Here is a 23,872-nt window from a genome sequence, read left to right as displayed (position 1 = left end):
CTTGGTCCAGCAGACCTCCAAGATGCTGCACTGTTTTTAACTGCTGACTAACGAGCAGATCTAATCTGAGGCAGGGGCCCAATTAAGAAAATCTACTGGGTGTGGCAGTATTTTCTACTCAAAATGGAGGGATTCCATATTTTTTTCTTCCTAATGGAGTGATTCTATATTTATTTCCCTGCACTTGCGCTATAAAGGTAACGTTTACTGACAACCACAATGTTTTTTATTCATTTCTTTTAGTGTTTCTGAATGCCAAGGAGTTGCATTTTTGAACTAATTCATTATTTTTTCAAGCTTTTTATCTGAGTTTGTTCTACATAATAAAAATGTCTGAGTGCTCGTCCTAGACTGGTGATTCTACACTTTTTGCTAGGGGTTGTATATACAGACGGCCAAATCTTTCAATATTACTCTCAACCATCATGATCGTTCATATTTTTTGCTGCTTTCATCAAGGTTAATTTCATTATTTTCATCTAAAAATGCGTTTTTAATTCTTCTTTGTTTCATACGGTGCATTTTAATCATGGAGTTTTCAACTAAGTCATTAATTACTTTTTTCTTTACATGTTTGCGTGCCAAATTTAACCACACATTTTGTAAATCTTTGCAACTATTGCACCTTTTTCAAAATTAAGTGCTGTAAATATTGAGGAAGTAATGAAAGCTCAATAGATGGCTTGAGCAACATGTGATAGGACATGTTGTCACTCGACCATGTAAAAACTGCCGTGCTCTTTGTGTGTCATTCAAGTAATCTGCTGGAGCTAATTTGTATTGTTTGTATTTGCCTGGCTCTTTTCCCTTGAGACAGAAAGTATTGCGAAACGTTGAACAAGCCAGGGCAGTTAGATTTTTTTTTTCACTTCAACAACATACGGTAATATATTGTAGATGGCTTTATAGCGATTAATAAATTATGCACTGCTGTAGGTTCGGGGATGTGTTATATAAAACGATATGCCTTGCCTGTTCACACAGATACTGATCTACCTGCACACAACACAGCAAACACTCTGGCTGCCCTGGTGAGTTAACATTCTTCATTATAATGTGATGTTTCCTTTCCATTTGATAAATGGACAGCATATTTTTAGTTAGCTTTCAGCCTCTGAGTTTTTTTTGTGACATTGACTGGTATTGCGTATCTTACAATTACAGTACACAGACCGTACATGTAGAGTTCCAACCAAGTAAATAATTGCATGACAGTTGACTAAAAATGCAAAGAGGTAAATGAACAAATTGAGCAACTTTGAGACTCATTGCCAATGATTAGCTAAGTCATTAGTGACATATACGCCCAAATGTCATAAAGTATTTTGCAATAATGTGCATATAGCTTCCTTCGATATTATACGGGGTGATTTAAAGAAAAAAAAATGTCCTAAAATCATCACACGAAATGTCAAAAATGAAAAACCTTACAAAATTCAGGTTTGGACACACATGTTGAACACACCTTCGTTTGATTTCATGTTTTACTAGTACAGTACTCAAATGTGGCTATCACCAGCAGCACGGACAGCATCAAGCTTATATGAGAATTCCTCCCAAATCGACATGATGGACTACAACATGCTAAGGCATGTGGTAATGAGGAATTCCATGTAAAACATGAAGTTATGTTCAACATATGTGTCCAAGCCTGAATTTTGTAAACTTACCACTTATGAAAGTGATAAAGCTCTGTGTTAACATGACATTACCATGAGTAACCCTTAATAAGACCAGTTCAACAATCTTGGAGCTGTGAAACCGGATATTTCAGTTTGTTACATGGCTCATTTGGCTTGTTAGTACATGTTCTTCTTTTATTTTTGGAAGCGACTCAAAATTAAAATGTGACCAATTTGTAAGTTTATATGTTGTGTTTGTGCAGTTAGGAGTTACCATGCTTGAATATTGTTGTAATAAGACTGATTATCTTTCTAAATACTCAGATTTAGGTTAAGACAGTTTGATTTGAGGTTATCATTGTGAACATTTTGAATTAGCTGACCCCAAAATGATAAGAGCATGTACCTTATGTCCGTTCACACAAAAATAGTTTCGTCAGATCATGCCTTCAAGTCAAGGCATGATCAAGTGCATTTTCGAGTGTGCCAAGGCTCGAAAACTTCAAAGATGTCCAATTATTAAGCCTTCCCCTGGCTTTACTTGTGAATATACGTCCATGATAACCCTCCGCCAGCCCCTCTGCTGTTGTATGCACATTTTTTTACCACTCTAAAGGAGGCCAGTTTGACCGAATCATCCAAAACTCCTATTCCAGAAGTGACCAAAGAAGCTTCAGAGATGCTTTCTCCAGGCATTTGCATGAACTTCCTAATTGCACGTCAAAGCAAAGATGGTTATGCAACCATCGACAACCCTGAGAGATTCTTCAAACAAGACTACCAGAGACTGACAGAGTATTGTATCAGCCGGCAAGTACGCTACATCGATGAAATGTTCCCCCCTGACAGAAGATCTATTGGAAATGATGTACTAAACCCCTCGGACCTGCAAAAAGTGATATGGCTAAGACCAGGGGTAAGCTTTTTTGTTTATTTCATTTTAATGACAAAATTCCATGTTCCTACCGATCCCTTGAGAGGTGACTAATCATCCATCCATCCATCCATCCATCCATCCATCCATCCATCCATCCATCCATCCATCCATCCATCCATCCATCCATCCATCCATCCATCCATCCATCCATCCATCCATCCATCCATCCATCCATCCATCCATCCATCCATCCATCCATCCTCTACCACTTAATCCGGGGTCAGGTCAGTGGGGCAGCAGCTTTAGCAAGGAAGCCCAGACTTCCCTCTCCGACTTCAACCAGCTCCACCGGCGGGATCCCAAGGCATTCCCAGGCCAGCCGAGAGACATAGTCTCTCCAGCGTGTCTTGGGTCATCCCCGGGACCTCCCGCCGGTGGGACAAGTCCAGAACACCTCTCTTAGGAAACGTCCAGCAGGTATCCGAACCAGATGCCCGAGCCACTTCACCTATCTCTAAGGGAGAGCCCGGACAGCCTGCGGGCGAAACTCATTTCGGCCGCTTGTATCCGCGATCTTGTTCTTTCTGTCACGACCTAGAGCTGGTGACCATAGGTGAGGGTAGGAACGTTGATCCACTGGTAAATCGAGAGCTTCGCCTTTTGGCTCAGCTCCTTCTTCACCACAACTGACCGGTGCAGAGTACGCATCACTGCAGACGCTGCACCGATCCGCCTGTCGATCTCCCGCCCACCCCTACCCTCACTCGTGAACAAGACCTTAAGATACTTACACTCCTCCACTTAGGGCTGGATCTCATCCCCGACCCGGAGAGGGCATGCCACCCTTTTCGGAAAGAAGACCATGGTCTCGGATTTGGAGGTGCGGATCACCATCCCAACCGCTTCACACTTTGCTGCGAACCGCTCCAGTGAGAGTTAGAGGTCATAGCTTGATGAAGCCAACAGCACCACACCATCTGCAAAAAGCAGAATTGCAATGCCAAGGCCACCAAACCGGACACCCTTAAATGCTTCGGCTGCGCCTAGAAATTCTATCCATAAAAGTTATGAACAGAATCGGTGACAAAGGGCAACCTTGGCGGAGTAACGATGATGAATGATCATAGTGAAAATAAGGTGGCCCCTTATAATAATATACTGCAGCAATTCATTTACAGTCCACAGTAAAGTAACATTTCAGCACTCTCACCGTGCAGAACATCATAATAATTGTTAAAAACAAACAAAAAAAAAAAAACATTGTTGCCTAAAAAATAAATTGCTTGGATGACAGCATGTGTTGCTCCAAAATCTCCATACACTTTTTATTTTTATTGCGCTGTGTACGGTCCTAAGATTGACATGGCCAGAGACCTAATATTTTTTCCCCTGATGAAATCGCTTGTTTTAGCATTGGGTTATTGGTTATGTCCTGTTACGTGGTGAAGTTTCTCCAGAATATTTAGCTATTTTATGTCAATTCTGTTCATGAACTTTATGGAATGAATACCTTATTTGCAGCAGAGATGTTGAAGGGGTTTTGTTTGTCGGCCTCAGCGTGGTATCTTAACTTTCTGAGGACAATGTAGTTCTGTTATTTTGATCCAGCCGTGACCTTCAACTCTCACTACAGCGATTCAAAGCCAAGTGTGAAGTTGTTGGCATGAGAATCAGCATCTCCAAAATTGAGAGCATCGTCAGATAAAGGTGGAATGTCCTTTCCAGGTCAGGGTTAGGTTCTATCCAAGAAAAGGAGTTTAAGTATTCTTCACAATAGCATACCGCACGAATGCTATTTTTAGACCGCAAGGCTGCGTGACGTCACCATCGTAAACCGGAAGAGGGTCAACATAAAAGTGTGCCCTCATACAACCATGCAAGTACTGCTTCTTTTCTACCGGTAATCTTTCAAAATAAGAACATGCCAAGTAAACACTGCTGCTATGGAACTTGTACAAACAACTCTAGACATTACGACCGTCTACATTGGTCTTGCTCTTTTTGTAGTAAGCCTGTTCATGCCAACAGGTAGGCTCTAGATTTAAGAGCTTTATATTTTCTGTTGTAAAGAAACAACCTTACTAAGGGGGAAGTGTGAATACATTAATAGAATTTTTAGAATTAGAATAATAGAAGATTTGCTATTAATGAAAAAAATTAAAAGTGTTCGTTGGCTGTGACTGAGTAGCATTTGCGATCGCTACACAAAAATAGCAATATAAATTACCCCCCAAAACGGTCGTAGAGAGACGTAAGACAACCAGAGGATATAAAATATAAGCAACACAGGCCATATGGTGGTGAACGATAACTTGTTGAAACAGGAGAATTGTCAGTGGCGTAAGGCAATGAACACAAGAAAAAGGTATCTGTAAAAAAGCAACCTCTGTATCAGGTCGGCACTTTTTTCCGTCTTTTTCAGCCTTCGCACTCATTAGTATGTTCTTCCACATCTTTACTAGTGAATTTAGCATCATTTTCGGACAGAATTGGTAGGTTTAGCTCAGTAAAAATTTCGTTCGTACGCTATTTACCTGCATCTAGCATCAGGGACAAACGCGAGTTTCGCCCTACTTGCAACAGTTGCTAATCTGATGAATATTAACGAGCAAAGGTGACGTGTTACGTGCGGTACGCTATTAACTTATGCTAGCTGCCTTATTGGAATCCCATACGCTGCACCATGTCATTCATCTGGGAGGGCTTCAGAGTAGAGTCTTTAGAGCCACATTGAGAGGAGCCAGATGAGGTGGCCCGGTGATCTGGTTAGGCTGCGTCCTGGATGCTTCCCTGGGGAGGGGTTCAAGGCATGTCATCTCCAGAACCACTCAAAGTATATTCTGTCTTTGTTTACATTGTGTTTACATTGTTTGCTTTGAAACATATAACACTAATATCACAATATATGGCTATTAATTTTACAGCATTGTGTTTTTAACACAATTCGTTGACCATTTCTGTTCCAGAAGTTGGTTCCCAATCCGCATTTTGTTGTTGATGGCATCTCAAGGTTTGATTTTGGTCAAGGCGCAGTTGGTAAGAAAATTGATTTATTCTTTCGCTGCCACTGACAATGATGGATGTCCAATCGTGAGGCTATTTTTATCCAATGTCAATTTAAATGAGTTTATCACTCATACACATGCAAACAATTTAAACTGGGAGAGTGTTAGTCCTTCTCGCTTTAAATGGATTGGACATCTAGAAGTGCTGTCAATGGCAATCAATTAGCACCTAAAGTCAAGCTCTTTTAATGAGTTTATCACAGATAGACATCCAATCCATTTAAACTGAGAGGAAGGCAGCAAATGAACGTTTGTTCATTCCCTGGTAACAGTCCCACTTCAAATGGAATGGACGTCTCATGTCGTCAATGACTGCTAATGAGTTAATTCATTCCAGGTTTCCAGTTTATATAAATACTGTAGCTTCCCACACAGCCAGCGCTTTTGCTTGTGATAATCATCAGGAACTTGGCACATCTTCATAACAACTCACTAAAATGTTTTCTTTTAGGAAACTGTTGGTTCCTTGCATCACTGGGTTCACTGACATTCCAGAGAGTTATTTTTGAGCGTGTTGTTCCTCTGGAGCAAAACTTTGCTCAGGACTACTGTGGACTGTTTCACTTTCGGGTAAATACATAGACAAGTGACATTTCTATTCAGATGAAAATGCAATTTTCCCTATAATTTGTATTTTCGTATAATGCTGTCATCGCAATTACTGCATGTGTTTCAGAAAATTGGCTTTTTAATTTACGTTTTATCTCGCACTCCATTTAGTTATTTAACTACAGCTTCCAAGGATGATACAGGTTGCCACGCAACAACATATCCTGATGCCACAGTGCAAAGTCTTAATCAAAAAAGCAAGTCAAAGTCAAAATCTCATTGCATGCCCTCTGCCCTTTTTCATACATCCAGCTTAACAAAAATCCCTGTATGAAAATACTGTCAACTGTGATTGACCACATAGGAAGGCTGCTTATTGAATATTAAAATGGCTGTTTTTGTGACTTATCGTTTCTCAACATTTCAGTTCTGGAGGTTTGGCAGATGGGTAGATGTTGTCATTGATGACAAGCTCCCAACAATCAACGGCAGACTCATTTTTGTGAGATCCAAAGATCCAACAGAGTTTTGGCCTGCTCTGTTGGAGAAAGCTTATGCAAAGTATGGACTATGTATATATTTGGGTATCATTTCCATAAAATCTATGCTCTGGAGACTTTCCAACTAATTCCAATGTGCTTGTGTTAGAGTTTGTGGTTCCTATTCAGATATGAGTTCTGGAACACCCAGTGAGGCATTGGTGGACTTCACGGGAGGTGTTCACATTTGTATCAACCTGTCAGATCCACCCACAGAACTTTGGGAGCTGATGTGCAGAGCTGGAGAATCCAAATCATTGATGGGATGTGGTACTCCTCAAGGGGTAAAACCACATATAACATATGTTGTTCTTTTTTTAAAAACAGATCTACAGAAGTAGAAGAAATGAACATTTCTTAGGCTTAGGTGTTTTCTTGGGTTGCTTTATATCAGGTCAACTCAAGACTATACATGTTACTTTTATTGACATTGTGAGAACAAGATTGCATGAGAAAGATAAGCTTCGTGTAATCTGTTTCTTAAGAACTTGTTAAAAAAATGAGGAAGTCAGGAGCAAAATGTTTTGCTTTGCTGTTCTGACATGTTGAATTTTAGGATTGCCTAAAACATACTTGCTGTGACATGTAGGAGACATCAGCCAACACTGTTTTGCCAAATGGATTGGTCCAAGGCCACGCTTACACCATCACAGGCGTCAGACAGGTAATCTCTAGTGACATTAACTCATTGGCTGCCATTGACAGTGCTAGACGTCCTATACATTTCAAGTGGGAGTGTGGAAGCGAATGAATGAATGTTCATTTGCTGGCACCCTTGCAGTTCAAATGGATGGGCCCTTTTCTAGTGATATATTTAACCTTAAAGCAGAAGGATGGAAATAGCCACATAGTTGGACATATAAAAAAACTAGGGCTGTCAAACGATTAAAAATTTTAATCGAGTTAATCACAGCTTAAAAATTAATTGTAATTAATCGCAATTCAAACCATCTATAAAATATGCCATATTTTTCTGTAAATTATTGTTGGAATGGAAAGATAAGACACAAGACGGATATATAAATTCTGTACATAAGTACTGTATTTGTTAAGACAATAAATCAACAAGATGGCATTAACATTATTAACATTCTGTTAAAGCGATCCATGGATAAAAAGACTAGTAGGTCTTAAAAGATAAATATTAGTATTAGTACAAGTTATAGAAATTTTATATTAAAACCCCTCTTGATGTTTTCGTTTTAATAAAATTTGTAAAATTTTCAATCAAAAAAGGAACTAGTAGCTCGCCTTTGTTGATGTCAATAATTGCACAATGCTCATGGTGCTGAAACCCATAAAATCAGTTGTACCCAAGCGCCAGCAGAGGGCGACAAAACACCCAAAAACACAAGTAACAAGTGGACATGACACTGTGCTGTCATTTTAATCTGTTTGAGCCGGGCATGTGCGTTGAATGCAGGGGTCGCGTTAACTGAATATCTTCCGTCGTTGACCGGTTTTTTAAAACGGTGACGGAAAAAATTGACGTCCATCTGTCATTTTGACAGGTTGCAATTCACACCCCAGACCACAGGGTGGCGAGTGAGCATATTAATTAGCTATTGTCTCTCTTGATACATGACGTCGTTGGCCTTACTCGGAAAAATGTCAAGGCAACTGAGTGTTTGCCTGGCACGGCCAGACTGTTCCCCCTGTATTTTTCAAACACTGAGAGAAAAGTTTGGGACCCAGCCCAATAACGGCCTCTCGAGTAGGTACAAAATCAATCGACAAATCAGATTTGTTTATTTGCGTGATGTGTTCTTCACGAGCAACGTCACTCTTGCGCGCCGAAAGCCGTCTCTCCAACAACACGGATGGCAAACGGGAAAGCCGAGAATATGTTCCAATCCGCGGTAAATTCAGTTTAAAATGAGCTAAAACACATTGACAAGAGTCATTGACAACAGTCTGTCTCGCGCTAGCTATGTTGAATAACCTCCGCTCTCCTCGTATGTTTACTTCCGCGCGCAAGTCCCTCGTCCTGCCCTCCTTTGCTAACGGCACATCTGCCCGTCGCTGATTGGTGCACTTCGCTGTCTGTTTGCCTCTTGTTAAGCTTGTTCGGACAGAATATTAATTAAAAATGAATGAAAACTAAATACTATTGAATATGCCATTATTATCATTTTTAAAATGTAAATGACGGGTAAAAATAGATTATGACCGGATTTTTATGACACTGTCAGTCAAAATGACAGACAACGAAAAAGTCTAGCGCAACCTCTGGTTGAATGCGTCAAATATTTTAACTAGGGGTGTCAAACGATTAAAATTTTTAATCGAGTTAATTCCAGCTTAAAAATTAATTAATCGTAATTAATCGCAATTAATCGCAATTCAAACCATCTATAAAATATGCCATATTTTTCTGTAAATTATTGCTGGAATGGAAAGATAAGACACAAGACGGATATATACATTCAACATACGGTACATAAGTACTGTATTTCTTTATTATAACAATAAATCAACAAGATGGCATTACCATTATTAACATTCTGTTAAAGCGATCCATGGATAGAAAGACTTGTAGTTCTTAAAAGATAAATGTTAGAACATGTTATAGAAATTTTATATTAAAACCCCTCTTCATGTTTTCATTTTAATAAAATTTGTAAAATTTTCAATCAAAAAATAAACTAGTAGCCCGTTATTGTTGATGTCAGTAATTACTTACACAATGCTCATGGTTGCTGAAGCCTATAAAATCAGTCACACCCAAGCGCCAGTAGAGGGTGGCAAAACTCCGAAAAACACAACAAGTACACCTTTCACTTTGCTGTCATTTTAATCTGTTTGAGCGGGGCCTTTGTGCGTTAATTGCGTCAAATATTTTAACGTGATTAATTAAAAAAATTAATTACCGCCCATTAACACGATAATTTTGACAGCCCTAATTTTAACGTCATTAATTTAAAAAATTAATTACCGCCCATTAACGCGATAATTTTGACAGCCCTAAAAAAATGTTACACCAGAAACAGATCACTTTTGGTCCATCTGAATAGATAGAAAATTACTTTAAATTGGTTTGAAAAGGATGGGAAGTAACGTGTTGCCCTTTGTTGGATTTACAAAACAGATGATGAGTCGCGGGCAAGCAGTTTGTCTGGTGCGCTTGTTCAATCCCTGGGGCAGGGGGGAATGGAATGGAGACTGGAGTGATCAGTAAGTACCATCAGGAGAAATAATTAGTCATTCATGATCTGAATTTTATATGGTTTTCTAATAAGAGAAAGATACCATTTGTTTATGCAGACTGGAAATCTAAAGCTTTATTGTCAGTAGCAGCAAAATAGCAGAGCACTGCTGGCCAAATTGATTGATTCAAGCCAAATTCAGAGTTGAAATTTAACACAGAAAACAATCAAGGATGACAAAAGTGTACAGATCAGTACGGTTCCTCTGATTCTAAATGTTGTAAATCATTTCTGTTGAAGGCAGACATGTTGAAAATTATGCTTCTTGTCAATAATTGCCAGATCACCTTTGTGGGAAACTGTGAGCTCACAAGAACGGGCTATGTGCCTCTCTGTGGTTGACAATGGCGAGTTTTGGTAAGCGCATTTAAATTAAAGTGATGATAGTCACCAGAAATTCCAATTAACAATGATTCCAACAGGATGAGCCTGGAAGATTTTTGTAGATTCTTCGATGATCTTGACATCTGCTGTACGTGTCCTGACATTCTTGATAGAGAAACTTCCTACCATTGGAAGACATCCGTATATGAGGGCAGATGGCTTGCTGGGAAAACAGCTGGAGGCTGCATGAATAACCTTGGTACTTTTTGAATAGCTAAACTTGATCAATACATGGATGTCCCATATTTTTTTCCCAGCTAGATGGAGGAAAGACAGAGACAGAAATATTTTGGGCCCAGAAAAAGGAAAGATCAAAGATCACCGCTCAATGCTCAACTTCGTTCAATGTCATTGACAGCTACAAATCAAAGCAGACATCTTGGTGTAATTATTGAAACAAACCTGAACTTCAACAGCCATCTAAAGTTTATCACTAAATCTGCCTGTTATCATGGCGAGAATCTAAGGGCTTCTGACTAAACAAGACATTGATGAATTTATTCATGCATTAATTTTTAGCAGAATTCTTAACAAAAAAATCAATCAGGATGCTGCAGCTAATCCAGAATGCTGCAGTCCGTGTCCTCAAAAATACAAGGAAAATGGACCATATTACACCGTCATGAAATCACTGCACGGTCTGTCAAAGGATAGAATAAAAAAAAAAATCTTAATCGCCTTGAACCAAAATACATGCTGTTTTGTTTGATGCCTATAAAGCATTTAGACACCTTAGGTCTTTTGTAACGGATTTGTTGTATGTTCCAAGAACAAGAACCAAGAAGGGTGAGGCAGGATTCAGTTAATATACTCAACAGTGGAACAAATTAGCTGAAAATCTGAGACTTACTTACTCACACTGTTAGTTCCTTAAAATCCGTTACTATAGCATTTTCCTAACTGCTCTTATAGTGTTCAAATCTGCAATGTACGAATTGTGCTGTTTCCTATTTTAGCTGTTTGTTTTTACCTGTATCTCCCTAATTTTAATGTGATGTAGGCACATTGAAATACTGTGTTGAATTTTGCCATACAAATACATTTTGCTTGCCTTGCTTTAATTATCGAGCTCCAACCTAGCTGTGCCAATTACAACTGTATATGTTTTGTCTCATTTGCTTTTATTCCAAAAGCAAAATGTTTTCTTGACAATTTTAAAACAAGTTTCAGGATTGTATTGATGTAATAGACTCAATGTTTGTTTACATTGCAGGGGACAGCTTCTGGACTAATCCACAGTATCGAGTCAAAATCGACCAACTAAATGAGGAATGTAATTCCAAACTTATTGACAAAAACATGTTTGTGTCTCTGATGCAAAAGCCAGACAAAAGAAACAGAGCCCTAGTCAAAAATCTTCACATTGGATTATCAGTATTTCAGGTCAGTGGTCTTGTGCTTATTCAGTCAATATTCAAATATGTTAATTATATGAAATAGTGCTGCTAAGATAAAATAAGGCAAAGACTTACAGTATTTAATAACTGATTCACTGCCATTGTCAGTGATAGGGATCAAATCCATTTCAACTAGAATTGCTGGCATTGATTGTGTTTCATGGCCATAAACAGGAAAATAAGTATTTTAACAATTTGCAATTTTGCAAGTTCTCCCACTTTGAAATGATGGGTGGGTTTGAAATTTCTATGGTCGGTGCATAGACTTCAAAATGTTATATTATGAAGTCTATGGGTCGGTGCTTGTCCACTGTGCGAGACAATCTAAAGGAAAAAAATCCAGAAAACACAGTCCAATGTTTTTTTTAACGATTTATTTGCATTATACTACTGCAAATAAGTATTTGAACACCTGTCTCTTATGGAATAATGAACCTTAAAGACCTGTTAGTCGCTTTTAAAAAAGTCCAACGAATAAGTGGAGTGGAGCTAGACTGACTTTTTGACCTGTTTGAGACGGTTAGCTGCATATAAACACCTGTCCACACAATACAATCAGGAAGACTCCAATTACTAACATGGTCAAGACCAAAGAGCTGTCCAAAGACACCAGAGACAGAATTGTAGACCTCTACAAGGCTGAAGTAGGGGGGCAATTGCCAAGCAGCTTGGTGATATAAGATCCACCACTGGAGCAATTATTAGAAAATGGAAGAAGCTCAACATGACTCAATCTCCTTAAGACTGCAGCCCCATGCAAGATCTACCTCGTAGGGTCTCAATGATCCTAACAATGGTAAGGAATCAGCCAAGAACGACACAGTTGGAGCTGGTCAATGACCTGAAAGGAGCTTGTACCACCATTTCCAAGGTTACTGTTGGTAATACACTAAGATGTCATGGTTTAAAATCATGCATGGGACGGAAGGTCCCCTGCTCAAACCAGCACATGTCCTGGCCCGTTTTAAGTTTGCCAGTGACCATTTGGGATGATCCAGAGGGGTCATGAGAGAAATTCATGTGGTCATAGGAGATAAAAATTGAACTTTTTGGTCTTAATTCCACTCATAGTGTTTGGAGGAAGAAGAATGATGAGTAAAATCTCAAGAACACCATCCCTACTGTGAACCATAGGGGGTGGTAGCATCATGCTTTGGGTGAGTTTTTCTGCACATGGGACTGGACGACTGCCCTGTATTTAGGGGAGGATGACCAGGGCCATGTATTTTGAGATTTTGGGGAATAACCTCCTTCCCTCAGTTATGCTTTGAAAATGGGTCGTGTCTAGGTCATCCAGTACGACAATGGCCTGAATCAGACAGCCACAATTACCAAGAAGTGGCTTCGTGAAAAGCATATAAAGGTTCTGGAGGGGCCTAGCCAGTCTCCGGACCTAAACCAAATAGAAAATCTTTGGAGGAAACTCAAACACTGTGTTTCTCACTGACAGCCCAGAAACCTGATTGACCTAGAGATGATCTGTGTGGAGCAGTGGTGCAAAATCCTTGCAGCAGACTGTGCAAACCTGGTGAAAAGTTACAGAAAACGTTTGACCTCTGTAATTGAAATAAAAGGCTTCTGTACAAAATATTAACATTGATTTTCTCAAGTGTTCAAATTAGGGCGGTCAAAATTACCGCGTTAACGGGCGGTAATTAATTTTTTTAATTAATCACGTTAAAATATTTGACGCAATTAACGCACATGCCCCGCTCAAACAGATTAAAATGACAGCTGTGTAATGTCCGCTTGTTACTTGTTTTTTGGTGTTTGGCGCCCTCTGCTGGCGCTTGGGTCCAAATGATTTTATGGGTTTGAGCACAATGAGTGAGCATGGTGTAATTATTGATATCAACAATGGCAAGATACTAGTTGTTGTTTTTTTTTTGATTGAAAATTTTACAAATTTTAATAAAATGAAAACATTAAGAGGGGTTTTAATATAAAATTTCTATAACTTGTACTAACATTTATCATTTAAGAACTACAAGTCTTTCTATCCATGGACCACTTTAAGAGAATGTTAATAATGTTAATGCCATCTTGTTGATTTATTGTTATAATAAACAAATACAGTACTTATGTACCGTATGTTGAATGTATATATCCTTCTTGTGTCTTATCTTTCCATTCCAACAATAATTTACAGAAAAATATGGCATATTTTATGATGGTTTCAATTGCGATTAATTACGATTAATTAATTTTTAAGCTGTAATTAACTCGATTAAAAATGATGATTATTTGACAGCCCTAGTTCAAATACTTATTTGCAGCAGTATAATATAAATAAATTGTTTTTAAAAAATCATGCAGTCTGATTTCAGGATTTTTTTAAAGATTGTTTTTCACAGTGGACAAGCAACTACCATGAAAATTTCAAACCCAACCATCATTTCTAAGTGGGAGAACTTGCAAAATTGCAGGTTGTTCAAATACTTTTTTTCATCACTGTATATTCAATTCCAATTTGACTGGGGGAGGGGAGTTGGCAGTGATCCCACTATCGCTGCCAGTCTACCTAGTTTAAATGGATTGGTGTCTATTGCTGTCAAGAGAAGTCAATGAGCTTAGTAGATCAAATTTAAAAACCTACTATGTTTTTCACCATCATCTTACATGATTCAAATGAATTTTTTTTTCTCTTTTTTTGGGGGGGGGTCCTAAACGGGTCCCAATTTTTATCAAATCCCAGGTGACAGATGAAGTGAGTATAATCTATTTCCAGAATCAGTATTTATTATGTGCTATCGCAAGGAATATTATGCCATGTCATTTTTCATCAAATTATAGTTCAAGACGCAAAAAGGGAAGTTTCCAGCATCTTTCTTCAATAAAAACAAACCTGTTGTGCAAACAAAAAACTACACAAACGCTCGTGAAGTGATGGAGTTCGCCATGTTGGAGCCCGGGGAATACCTCATTGTACCATCGACTTTCAAACCCAACGAGACCGCCTCTTTCCTCCTGACCATCCTCTCCAAGGAGGAGGCACATATCCAGTAAGTAGTTTGTAGTTCATCCAAAAACATGGACTTACGTACTATATTCCAATGCAGCTATTTATCTTCACAAAATATGTCTCAAACAGTGAGACTTCTGGTGGTCATAGCCATGGACATAAAGAAGTTAAAGAGGTTGTGTTCTAAATTTAATTTTTTATTTAATTCAATTTGAGACAAAAACATTGCTGCAATTTGTTGTTTTTTTATGTGGTTTTAACATTACAGTAATTGTCTTGTAGACCAGAGAAGCTGATGAGGAGAAGGGAATCTTGTTCCGGCAAATATTTGAGAAGGTACTGTATTTTGCATCAACCGAGTAGATGTGCAACCCATTTGAACTTCAAATAGATTGGACATCTAGTGCCATCAATGTTAGCTCATGAGTTAAAAATAACCTGCATGCCTTTTCTATGGAATTTCTTAATATATAATATTCTTAATATTACACATACTGACGATTACAAATACAGTATATGTATATATATTTTTTCTTCATCCTTTTCTGGCAGTTAAATGAGGTTATCACTCATAGACGTGCAGTCCATTTGAATTGGGGGGGTGGCAGCGAATGAACTCCAGTTCAAATGAACTGGACGTCTGTCGCTGTCAGTGGCAGCCAGTGAGTTAAGAGTGTGCATTTTGCGCCAGTCAGCCAGGAACTAAAAGTTCAAATTTCCTCACAAGAGTGTGAGTGTTGGCATTTAAGTGTGTAAGTTATTTGTTGGCATGGAGATTTAAACAGTTAAAGTTGGCACAACATTGTTTCAGGTCAACATTAATTTAAGTCCCTGTAACACAATCTTATTTGGTATTAGGTTGATGACGTGGATGCAAATCTGCTTCAGGAGCTACTAAATGATAAAGTCTTGAAAGGTAAGCGCTTGAAAATTTTTAGTCATTATTTAAGGATTACATTAAATAGTTATGACATCCCATTTTGTTTTGTAGGAGACTTGAAAACTGGAGGATTTAGCATTGATGCATGCCGCAGCATGGTTGTAATGATGAGCGTATCCTTTTAAATTTGTTTGTTTTCTAACATAGACTTTACTATCAGTTGACGGGGTGCGGGGCTGTCCCGTAGGGGGCCTATTTTCAAAAACTTAAAATTCAAATATTTTCAAAACCAAAGCTGCTAGCGACCTAAAACCAAAACAGGTACCTCTCCTAGTCATATATGAGTCTCCATGAACAGCGCCATCAAAAAATTCAAAGTCCATCCCTAATAAAATCCTGATTGTTTTATTTAAGTATAACAAAACTTGCTATAAAATTGTCAGATTTTACGCTAGATGCACAAAAATCACCAAATGCAGAGATAATCACCAATGTTTTCAGGATCAATAGCAATATTTCATATATCATGTAAGTTTTTGCCCGAAATAGTGGCTTACATTTTTCGACAGCTAATAAATCATTCAATTTTCACAACAGAAGCTTAATACTTGACGAAAGCATGCAGAACCATCTTAATTTTACTCAACAAAAGCAAAATTAGAATTTTTCTATACACAGTGACAATTTATTTAGGTTGAATTCCAATGTTACTATTGCCTCAGCACGTCTTGGCGGCTAACTGGCCCTCGTCGTTTTTAGATTGAAATGTTACATTAAATAAAACATGTAAAAGCCGATTTTTTTTTGTATGGATGCAGAAATGTCTAAATCACTAGTTTTTTTCCCAAAAATGGGCAGCTGTCAGGCAAACCATTTATTATACAATTTTGATGACAAACGTGATTTATTCAACCTTAGGACATCATTGCTGATAAGGGCTCTGAAGAAATGCAACAGGCTTACCTTTAAATATGACTATCCTTAAATGAGGCGTTTCCAGTGAAGTTCGTTTGAGGTGATACGCTGTCTTCCCACTCAACCACGAACACAACTATTTTTGACCATAATTCCCGCTCATCCATAATTCGATGACTTTTCAATCATATTTTCCGGTCAATCAAAAATCAACAATTTGTTAACATTATTTTATCAACTATAAAACAATGTTAACCCAACCATCGCATGACTAACCATACAACAATGTTGTTTCAACATCACTTTCATCGGTATGTGCAATGCTGATTCAACATTGTTTATTGCCGAAAATTGAAATGTCAACCAGAATGATGATTTCGATGCAAAATCAACGTTTATTCAACGTCGGTCTGTTATCTGGGTACCATCTGGATTAAAAAAATAATAATAATTCAAATTCAGTGAGGTTTGTTGGTTGTGTAAATTATTGTTTGTGTAAAGCATAGACTTCATAATTAATAGTGAAGTCTATGTTTAACGTAATCATTATCATTTGCATTTTGCACATTATCCCACAGTCCTTTTATTTGGGGTTTGTATTCGAATTAAGGGGCTTCTGACTCAACAAGACATGGAAAAACTTATGCACGCATTCATTTTCAGCAGATTGGACTATTGCAACGGTATATTTACGGGTCTTGATAAAAAATCAGTCAGGAAGCTGCAGCTAGTACAGAATGCCTCACAAATACAAGGAAGCTGGACCACATTACACCGGTTTTGAAATCGCTACACTGGCTTCCAGTGAGTCAAAGGATAGACTATAAAATACTACTGCTCGTCCACAAAACACTTAATGGCCTTGGACCAAAATATGTGCTTGACTTGTTGGATTCCTATGAGACATCTAGACCCCTAAGGTCGTCTGGAACCGGTCTTCTGCATGTTCCAAGAACAAGAACCAAGCAGGGTGAGGCAGCATTTAGTTATTATGCTCCTCACCTCTGGAACAAGTTACCTGAATGTTTGAAGTATGCTCAAACTGTTAGCTCTTTTAAATCAGGGCTAAAAACGCTTTTGTTTAGCACTGCATATCCACAACTGGCTATATATTTCAATCTACCTGCTTTCGATTCCTCTTGTGCTTCTCTCCATTGCCGATTTCAATTATTATTAGTAGTAGTAGTTTTTGTTTTATTTTTATTTTTGTTTCATTTTTATTTATTTATTTTTATTCTATTTGTGTTTAAATGCATCTTTTGTCTTGGTTTTTACGTTGTATTGATTTAAATGTGATTTTTATGATCTTCATGTGATGTAAAGCACTTTGAATTGCCTTGTGTTGAATTGTGCTATATAAATAAATTTGCCTTGCCTTGCCTAGACATTGTAATGAAACCGATTATGCTTGTCCTACACCTTGACGTTAATTTGAAAAGACAAACGTCAACAGCAAACTGAACACTGGGGAGCTTTATAGTTTGTGGAAGAAGGTTGTCAAGTACAAGGTAAATTCAAGTAAAAGTGAAAAAATTTTGACTCTTTGTATCAGTACAGTAGTTGTTAATTCAGATAAAGCTTAACTACATTTTTCCCCCCAAGGATATTTTCCTGTATACTGATGTGTCAACAAACGGAGCACTCTCGCAGAGCGAGCTTAGAAATGCCATTTTTGCTTTAGGTAAAGTAACGATGGTCTTTTGTTTATAGATTTTATCAATCGACTGTCATTCCACACTTACTAAACTTTTAGTTTAAAAAATTTATTTTGTGTGTTTCCAGGAATAAGGGTCAGTGATAACATGTTAAATATGTTAACTGTGCGCTATGGGACTTCATCTGGACATGTCACACTGGAGAACTTCATCAGTCTGGCTCTCCGCCTTGTCTCTATGAAAAGTGGGTGCATTCTAACATTCCTGTAATCATAAGGTACACTACGCCATGGCCATGCTGCAAATTATTACATTATTCGCTGCCACTGACGTTGAAAAACGTTCAATCATGAATTTATCATTAGTAGACGTACAATCCATATGCGGAGTTTAAGGGGGGTCCAGGGCGGCATGGCCGAAAACTTTCATTGCATGTAATTGACTTTCCTATCTATGATTTTAAAATTAAGAGGTTTCCGGTAAAATATTGTCTATAAAAGTTTTAAAGCAATAAAACAACAAAATGAATGAAATGAAAAAAAATATATATATATAGGCCTATATATAGGCCTATATATATAGGCCTATATATAGGCCTATATATAGGCCTATATATGGCGGAAAACAATCAGGTGACTTGAAGTTCCGTTCTGAGACCCCCAGTTTGGCCACACTCAAAATTGTCCTATATGCATGTGTGATACATCATTGGAAAGCTTAAAATCTCATTTTTCTGGGGGAAGAAAAAATTTGAACAGGAGGGCATTAAAAAAATAAAATTAAATTAAATTAAACAGCAAAACTCTAACTGGAGGTGAGAGCACGCGAGAGCAGAATTAAAGACGCCATGATTTTCACGAGATATTATCGCTTACCTACCTTATTTTGATCCAAAAACTCCATATAGCATGTATCATCGAGTGTCAAGACACAGATGTGGATGGCCACAGCCGGATTTTGGGGGGATTTTATGGGTGAAACATGGTAATATAACAAACGGTTGCGAAGCAGAAATTGCAGACATCAAGGAGTGGTTGAGATGTTCTTTTTCATATATTTACTCTTTTAAACATTTTTTTTCCGCCAATTTTTCTGTTTGGATTGATTATCATTTAAAATATTGGGGAAAATGCAACAGTAACGAAAAAAATACAACTAAGCGATAGTTATGAGGTAGATATCCGTGACTTTTTTACAGACGCCAATTTTTTCTTTGCGACGTCATTTGTTTAAAAGTTAAAATATGCGAGTGAATAATTTTTTAGTCCTTTTTTTTTTTTTTAAACTAAAGTTTAGACATCATTTAATGATTCTAAGCTAAAAATTACAGACATTTCGAATAATAAATACGATTACTTACCTTCGTTTTATGGCTAGGTTGAAACAAAAACGGTTGCGCGACGTCTGTAAACGGCGGTTTCCAGGGTAAAACGGACAAATTAAAAATAGTTCAGGGGCTTATTGCGCCATGAATCTGCTATGGCAGCATATAGACGTATTGCTCTATCGAACACAACAGTTCTTTTGGCTTAAAATACAGCAGTTTATTTTAAAGAGGGGTGCAAGAGCAGAAACCGCTTTTTCAGCCTTGTCAGTTTTCCGCCATATATATATATATACATGGGTCAAAATTATTTTTCGAACAGATCATGTGACTAGCACCTTAGACAGTCATTTGCTTTGGTTAGCCAAAACCACCTGAGGATCGAAGAAGCTAGATAGATATATGTATTTTTTCAAACCTAAGCTTTCAAAAGCGACAACAGCTACTGAGCAAGAACCAAGGATTGAAAATGTGGACCATGAAACGCCATAGACCCGCCAAAATGGTGAGCGGAGTTTCAATTTGCCCCACTAAAGACGCTAATTGTACAACAGAGCCACCACGGGTGGGCGTACCATATTCAATGGATGACGATTTTGGCGAAAACTATAACTGTCCAAAGCAGACTAATTTAGAATTCCCCTGAAAAATGATAGGAAACAAAAAAGTGCTTATTTTCAACTTATTATTATAAATATTCTAAGTTAATTTTATTGCTGACAATGAGTTTTGGGGTCATCAACATGTTGTGCCCACCCCGCCCCAAAAGTCAAACTCCGTCTATGGTCCAATCCATTTGAAATGGGAGGGCGACAGCGAATTATATCGCGTTTACTGCCAACCGATTGGACGTCTATCACTGTCAATGGCAGTCAATGAAGATAAATGTGTTTTGTTCAATTTCCTAAATAGTCACTGTGATATACGGTGAATACATTTTTAATTTTAAAATGAGGTTTCATTTATTTTTGTTCGGTTAGTATGAAGGATTTGGCTGACAGACGCTTTCTTTCATTGGCCTTTATCTGAACAAACCTATTTGCTTTCTGGGTCACCAGGCATGTATAGTACACCGATGATGGCAGGTGCTCAAAACAATTTTTAACTACTGTTATGTAAGTCACCTGTTTTTCCTGGGCTTTGAACCCTGAGGTTGGCTTTTAATAGGCTAATGAACTACATGTTTATTGTTGTAAATATCCCACAATACAATGTGGACACTTGCATCTTACATATTTCTTGAAAAACTTAGTTGCCATGGCTCACAATGGTCACGGCACATTAACATGCATTTATTTATGTTACACAGTCAACCAGTAACTTAAAAAAAAAAAAAAAAAAGGTGGGACGTCAGCAGTAACATTCAGGGCAATAGAGCAAGAGCTTGAGCATCATCTAGTGGCGAATAACAATAAATTGTTTCAAAATTCTTAATAATTTCGTTGTACTATTACTGTTTAGGCTTCTTTTTTATGTTTTTCTCCTCATTGCGCACTAAACCGTGAACTCTTTAATACTATTGAATGACACACATTATGAAACATCTCCCAAATTTTAATTTGTGATCTACTGAATGTAAATGGAAAGTTAAACCATGTAACTGTACCATATGTAAAATGTTTTTTTAAACTGAACTTCTACATGAAACATAATTTGGAATGCACTTTGGGAAGGTAATATGTAAGATTCTACTAACATTTCGTCCCTCTAACAAGAGCCAGTGAAGTACTATATACAAATATTTTAAACTCACAATTACACTGCTGGCTAAAAGTATTGGCACACCTGCAGTTATGTCGGATAATGCTCAATTTCTCCCAGATAATTATTGCAATTATGGTAAAAATGCTTTGGTAGTAATATTGCTTGCAATGAAAAAACACAAAACAGAATGAAAAAAAATTACATTATTATTATTATTTTACACAAAACTCCAAAAATGAGCCGGACAAAAGTATTTGCACCCTTTGAAAAATCATGTGATGCTTCTCTAATTTGTGTAATTAACGGCACATGTTACTTCCGTGTGGCACATAACAGGTGGTGGCAATAACCAAATCACACTTGCAGCCAGTTAAAATGGATTAAAGTTGACTCAACCTCTGTCCTGTGTCCTTGTGTGTACCACATTGAGCATGGAGAGAAGAAAGAAGACCAAAGAACTGTCTTAGGACTTGAGAAGCAAAATTATTAGGAAGCATGGGCAATCTCAAGGCTACAAGTCCATCTCCAAAGACCTGAATGTTCCTGTGTATACCGTGCACAGTGTCATTAATAAGTGTAAAGCCCATGGCACTTTGGCTCACTTCCCTAGATGTGGACAGAAAAGAAAAATTGACGAGAGATTTCAACGAAAGATTGTGCGGATGCTGGACAAAGAACCTCGACTAACACCCAAACAAGTTGAAGCTGTCCTGCAGTCAGAAGGGACAACAGTGTCAACCTGTACTATCTGTTGGCGTCTGAATGAAAAGGGACTCTATTGTAGGAACAAAAACAAAAACAAAACATGCATTCATTGAACACATGACCAAAAACTACAACAAACGAGTAAAAGGGTGGCTAGATATAGATTTTACAAGCGGCGACAACAAACCGCCGGTTCAGGATTTGAGGCCGTCGTCGGCGTTTTTGCCGTCTTTACCCAAGAAAACCCCACTTCTGACCCAGAGACATAAAAAAGCCAGGCTGGAGTTTGCCAAAACTTACCTTAGAAAGCCAAAAATGTTTTTGAAGAATGTTCTCTGGTCAGATGGGACAGAAGTAGAGCTTTTTGGGAAAAGGCATCAACATAGAGTTTACAACAAAAAAAACGAGGCCTTCAAAGAAAAGAACACGGTGCCCACAGTCAAACATGGCGGAGGTTCCCTGATGTTTTGGGGTTGCTTTGCTGCCTGTAGCACTGGACTGCTTGACCGTGTATATGGCATTATGAAGTCTGAAGACTACCAACAAATTTTGCAGCGAAATGTAGGGCCCAGTGTGAGAAAGCTGGATCTCCCTCAGAGGTCATGGGTCTTCCAGCAGGACAATGACCCAAAACACACTTCAAAAAGCACTAGAAAATGGTTTCAGAGAAAGCACTGGGGACTTCTAAAGTGGCCAGCAATGAGTCCAGACCTGAATCTCATACAACACCTTTGGAGATATCTGAAAAGTGCAGTTCGGAGAAGGCACCCTTCAAATCTGAGACCTGGAGCAGTTGGCCAAAGAAGAATGGTCTAAAATTCCAGCAGAGCATTGTAAGAAACTCATTGATGGATACTGGAAGTGGTTGATCGCAGTTAAAGGTTGTGCTACCAAGTATTTGCTGAGGGTGCCAATACTTTTGTTTGACCCATTTTTGGAGTTTTGTGTAAAATAATAAGGATTTTTGATGATTTTTTATTTTTTTGGGTTTTAATTCTCTTTTGTGTTTTTTCATTGCAAGCAAAATAAATGAAGATATTACTACCAAAGCATTTGTAATTGCAATCATTTTCTGGGAGAAATTGAGCATTATCTGACAGATTTGCTGGGGTGCAAGTATTTTTTCTTAGTGTTGATGCAAAATATTGTATATCAGAGCAATGTCTTGTACAGTATTCTAAATTTTAACAATACTTTTTTTCTTTTCTTTTTTTAAAGAAATATTTGACCGTTTTTCTGATGGAATGAATCTGACGCTTCCTGAATCAGAGGTAAAAAATAAATAAATAAATAAAATTTAAAAGATTTTTTAAAAAACATATACCTTACTGGGAAAGGTTTGTTTAATTATGTATTTCTACATTTCAGTGGATGCAAATCTCAATGTGTACCTGAAGATGATGATGTTGGAAGAAAACCAAGGTGCATTGTGATTGTTATCAAACAAAGAACAGGGGAAGTATTAATTTACACAAAAGCATATGAAAAAAAATTCAGGTTTGCTTTCCTCAATTTACAACACGAAGTAAAAGAATCTAGCTTTTAAAATGCTACAGTTAATCATGATGAGTAAACCTCGCTAGACTCATTGGCTACTTTGACAGTGATGCGGTCTAATTCATTTTGACTGGGATAGACCAGCGGCGAGTAAACGCTACGACATATCCCAGTCAACATGAATTGGATGTCATGGCGTCAATATCACAATACATGGTGAATACTCTACTGGCAGTCAATGAGTCAATAGGTTGTAGCAATTTCCTTTACTTGAAAGATATTGAATTACTGAGCTATGGATTGATTGTATTGTAGACTTTTCAAACAAATACAGTTGTGGTCAAAAGTTTACATACACTTGTGAAGAACATAATGTCATGGCTCTCTTGAGTTTCCAGTTATTTCTACAACTCTGATTTTTCTCTGATAGAGGGATTGGAACAGATACTTCATTGTCACATAAAACATTCATGAAGTTTGGTTCTTTTATGACTTTATTATGGGTGAACATAAAAAAGTGATCAAATCTGCTGGGTCAAAAATATACATACAGTAGCGCTAATATTTGGTAACATGTCCCTTGGCCATTTT

General features: G+C 37.8%; 1 protein-coding gene across 4 annotated transcripts; it reads left to right on the top strand.

Annotated features, from left to right (window-relative positions):
• The first annotated feature begins 753 nt into the window (after window positions 1-753).
• On the top strand, window positions 754-23,642 carry LOC130931552 (calpain-1 catalytic subunit-like). Of its 4 annotated transcripts, XM_057860460.1 has the most exons (23): window positions 754-883; window positions 985-1,031; window positions 2,279-2,538; window positions 5,466-5,535; window positions 6,016-6,134; window positions 6,541-6,674; window positions 6,762-6,936; window positions 7,242-7,316; window positions 9,741-9,826; window positions 10,141-10,215; window positions 10,281-10,441; window positions 11,456-11,625; window positions 14,335-14,346; window positions 14,433-14,641; window positions 14,731-14,776; window positions 14,884-14,937; window positions 15,460-15,517; window positions 15,593-15,654; window positions 17,836-17,904; window positions 17,999-18,077; window positions 18,179-18,295; window positions 23,003-23,055; window positions 23,153-23,642. In XM_057860460.1, the coding sequence occupies exons 3-23, from the start codon at window positions 2,302-2,304 to the stop codon at window positions 23,177-23,179; spliced, it is 2,088 nt and encodes a 695-aa protein (XP_057716443.1). In that variant the 5' UTR covers window positions 754-883; window positions 985-1,031; window positions 2,279-2,301; the 3' UTR covers window positions 23,180-23,642. The 4 variants fall into 4 exon arrangements, 3 of the variants coding, with proteins under 3 accessions (XP_057716443.1, XP_057716445.1, XP_057716444.1); XM_057860462.1 differs by lacking the exons at window positions 754-883; window positions 985-1,031 and adding an exon at window positions 6,285-6,370 and having other exon boundaries at window positions 2,451-2,538; window positions 5,466-6,134; XM_057860461.1 differs by lacking the exons at window positions 754-883; window positions 985-1,031 and having other exon boundaries at window positions 2,451-2,538; window positions 5,466-6,370.
• Window positions 23,643-23,872: the final 230 nt, after the last annotated feature.

The sequence above is a fragment of the Corythoichthys intestinalis genome, chromosome 15 (genome assembly GCF_030265065.1).
Source record: "Corythoichthys intestinalis isolate RoL2023-P3 chromosome 15, ASM3026506v1, whole genome shotgun sequence".
In the NCBI taxonomy this organism is placed as follows: domain Eukaryota; kingdom Metazoa; phylum Chordata; class Actinopteri; order Syngnathiformes; family Syngnathidae; genus Corythoichthys; species Corythoichthys intestinalis.
The sequence above is the reverse complement of the archived record's forward strand: the minus strand, read 5'-3'. Positions and strand labels throughout refer to the sequence as shown.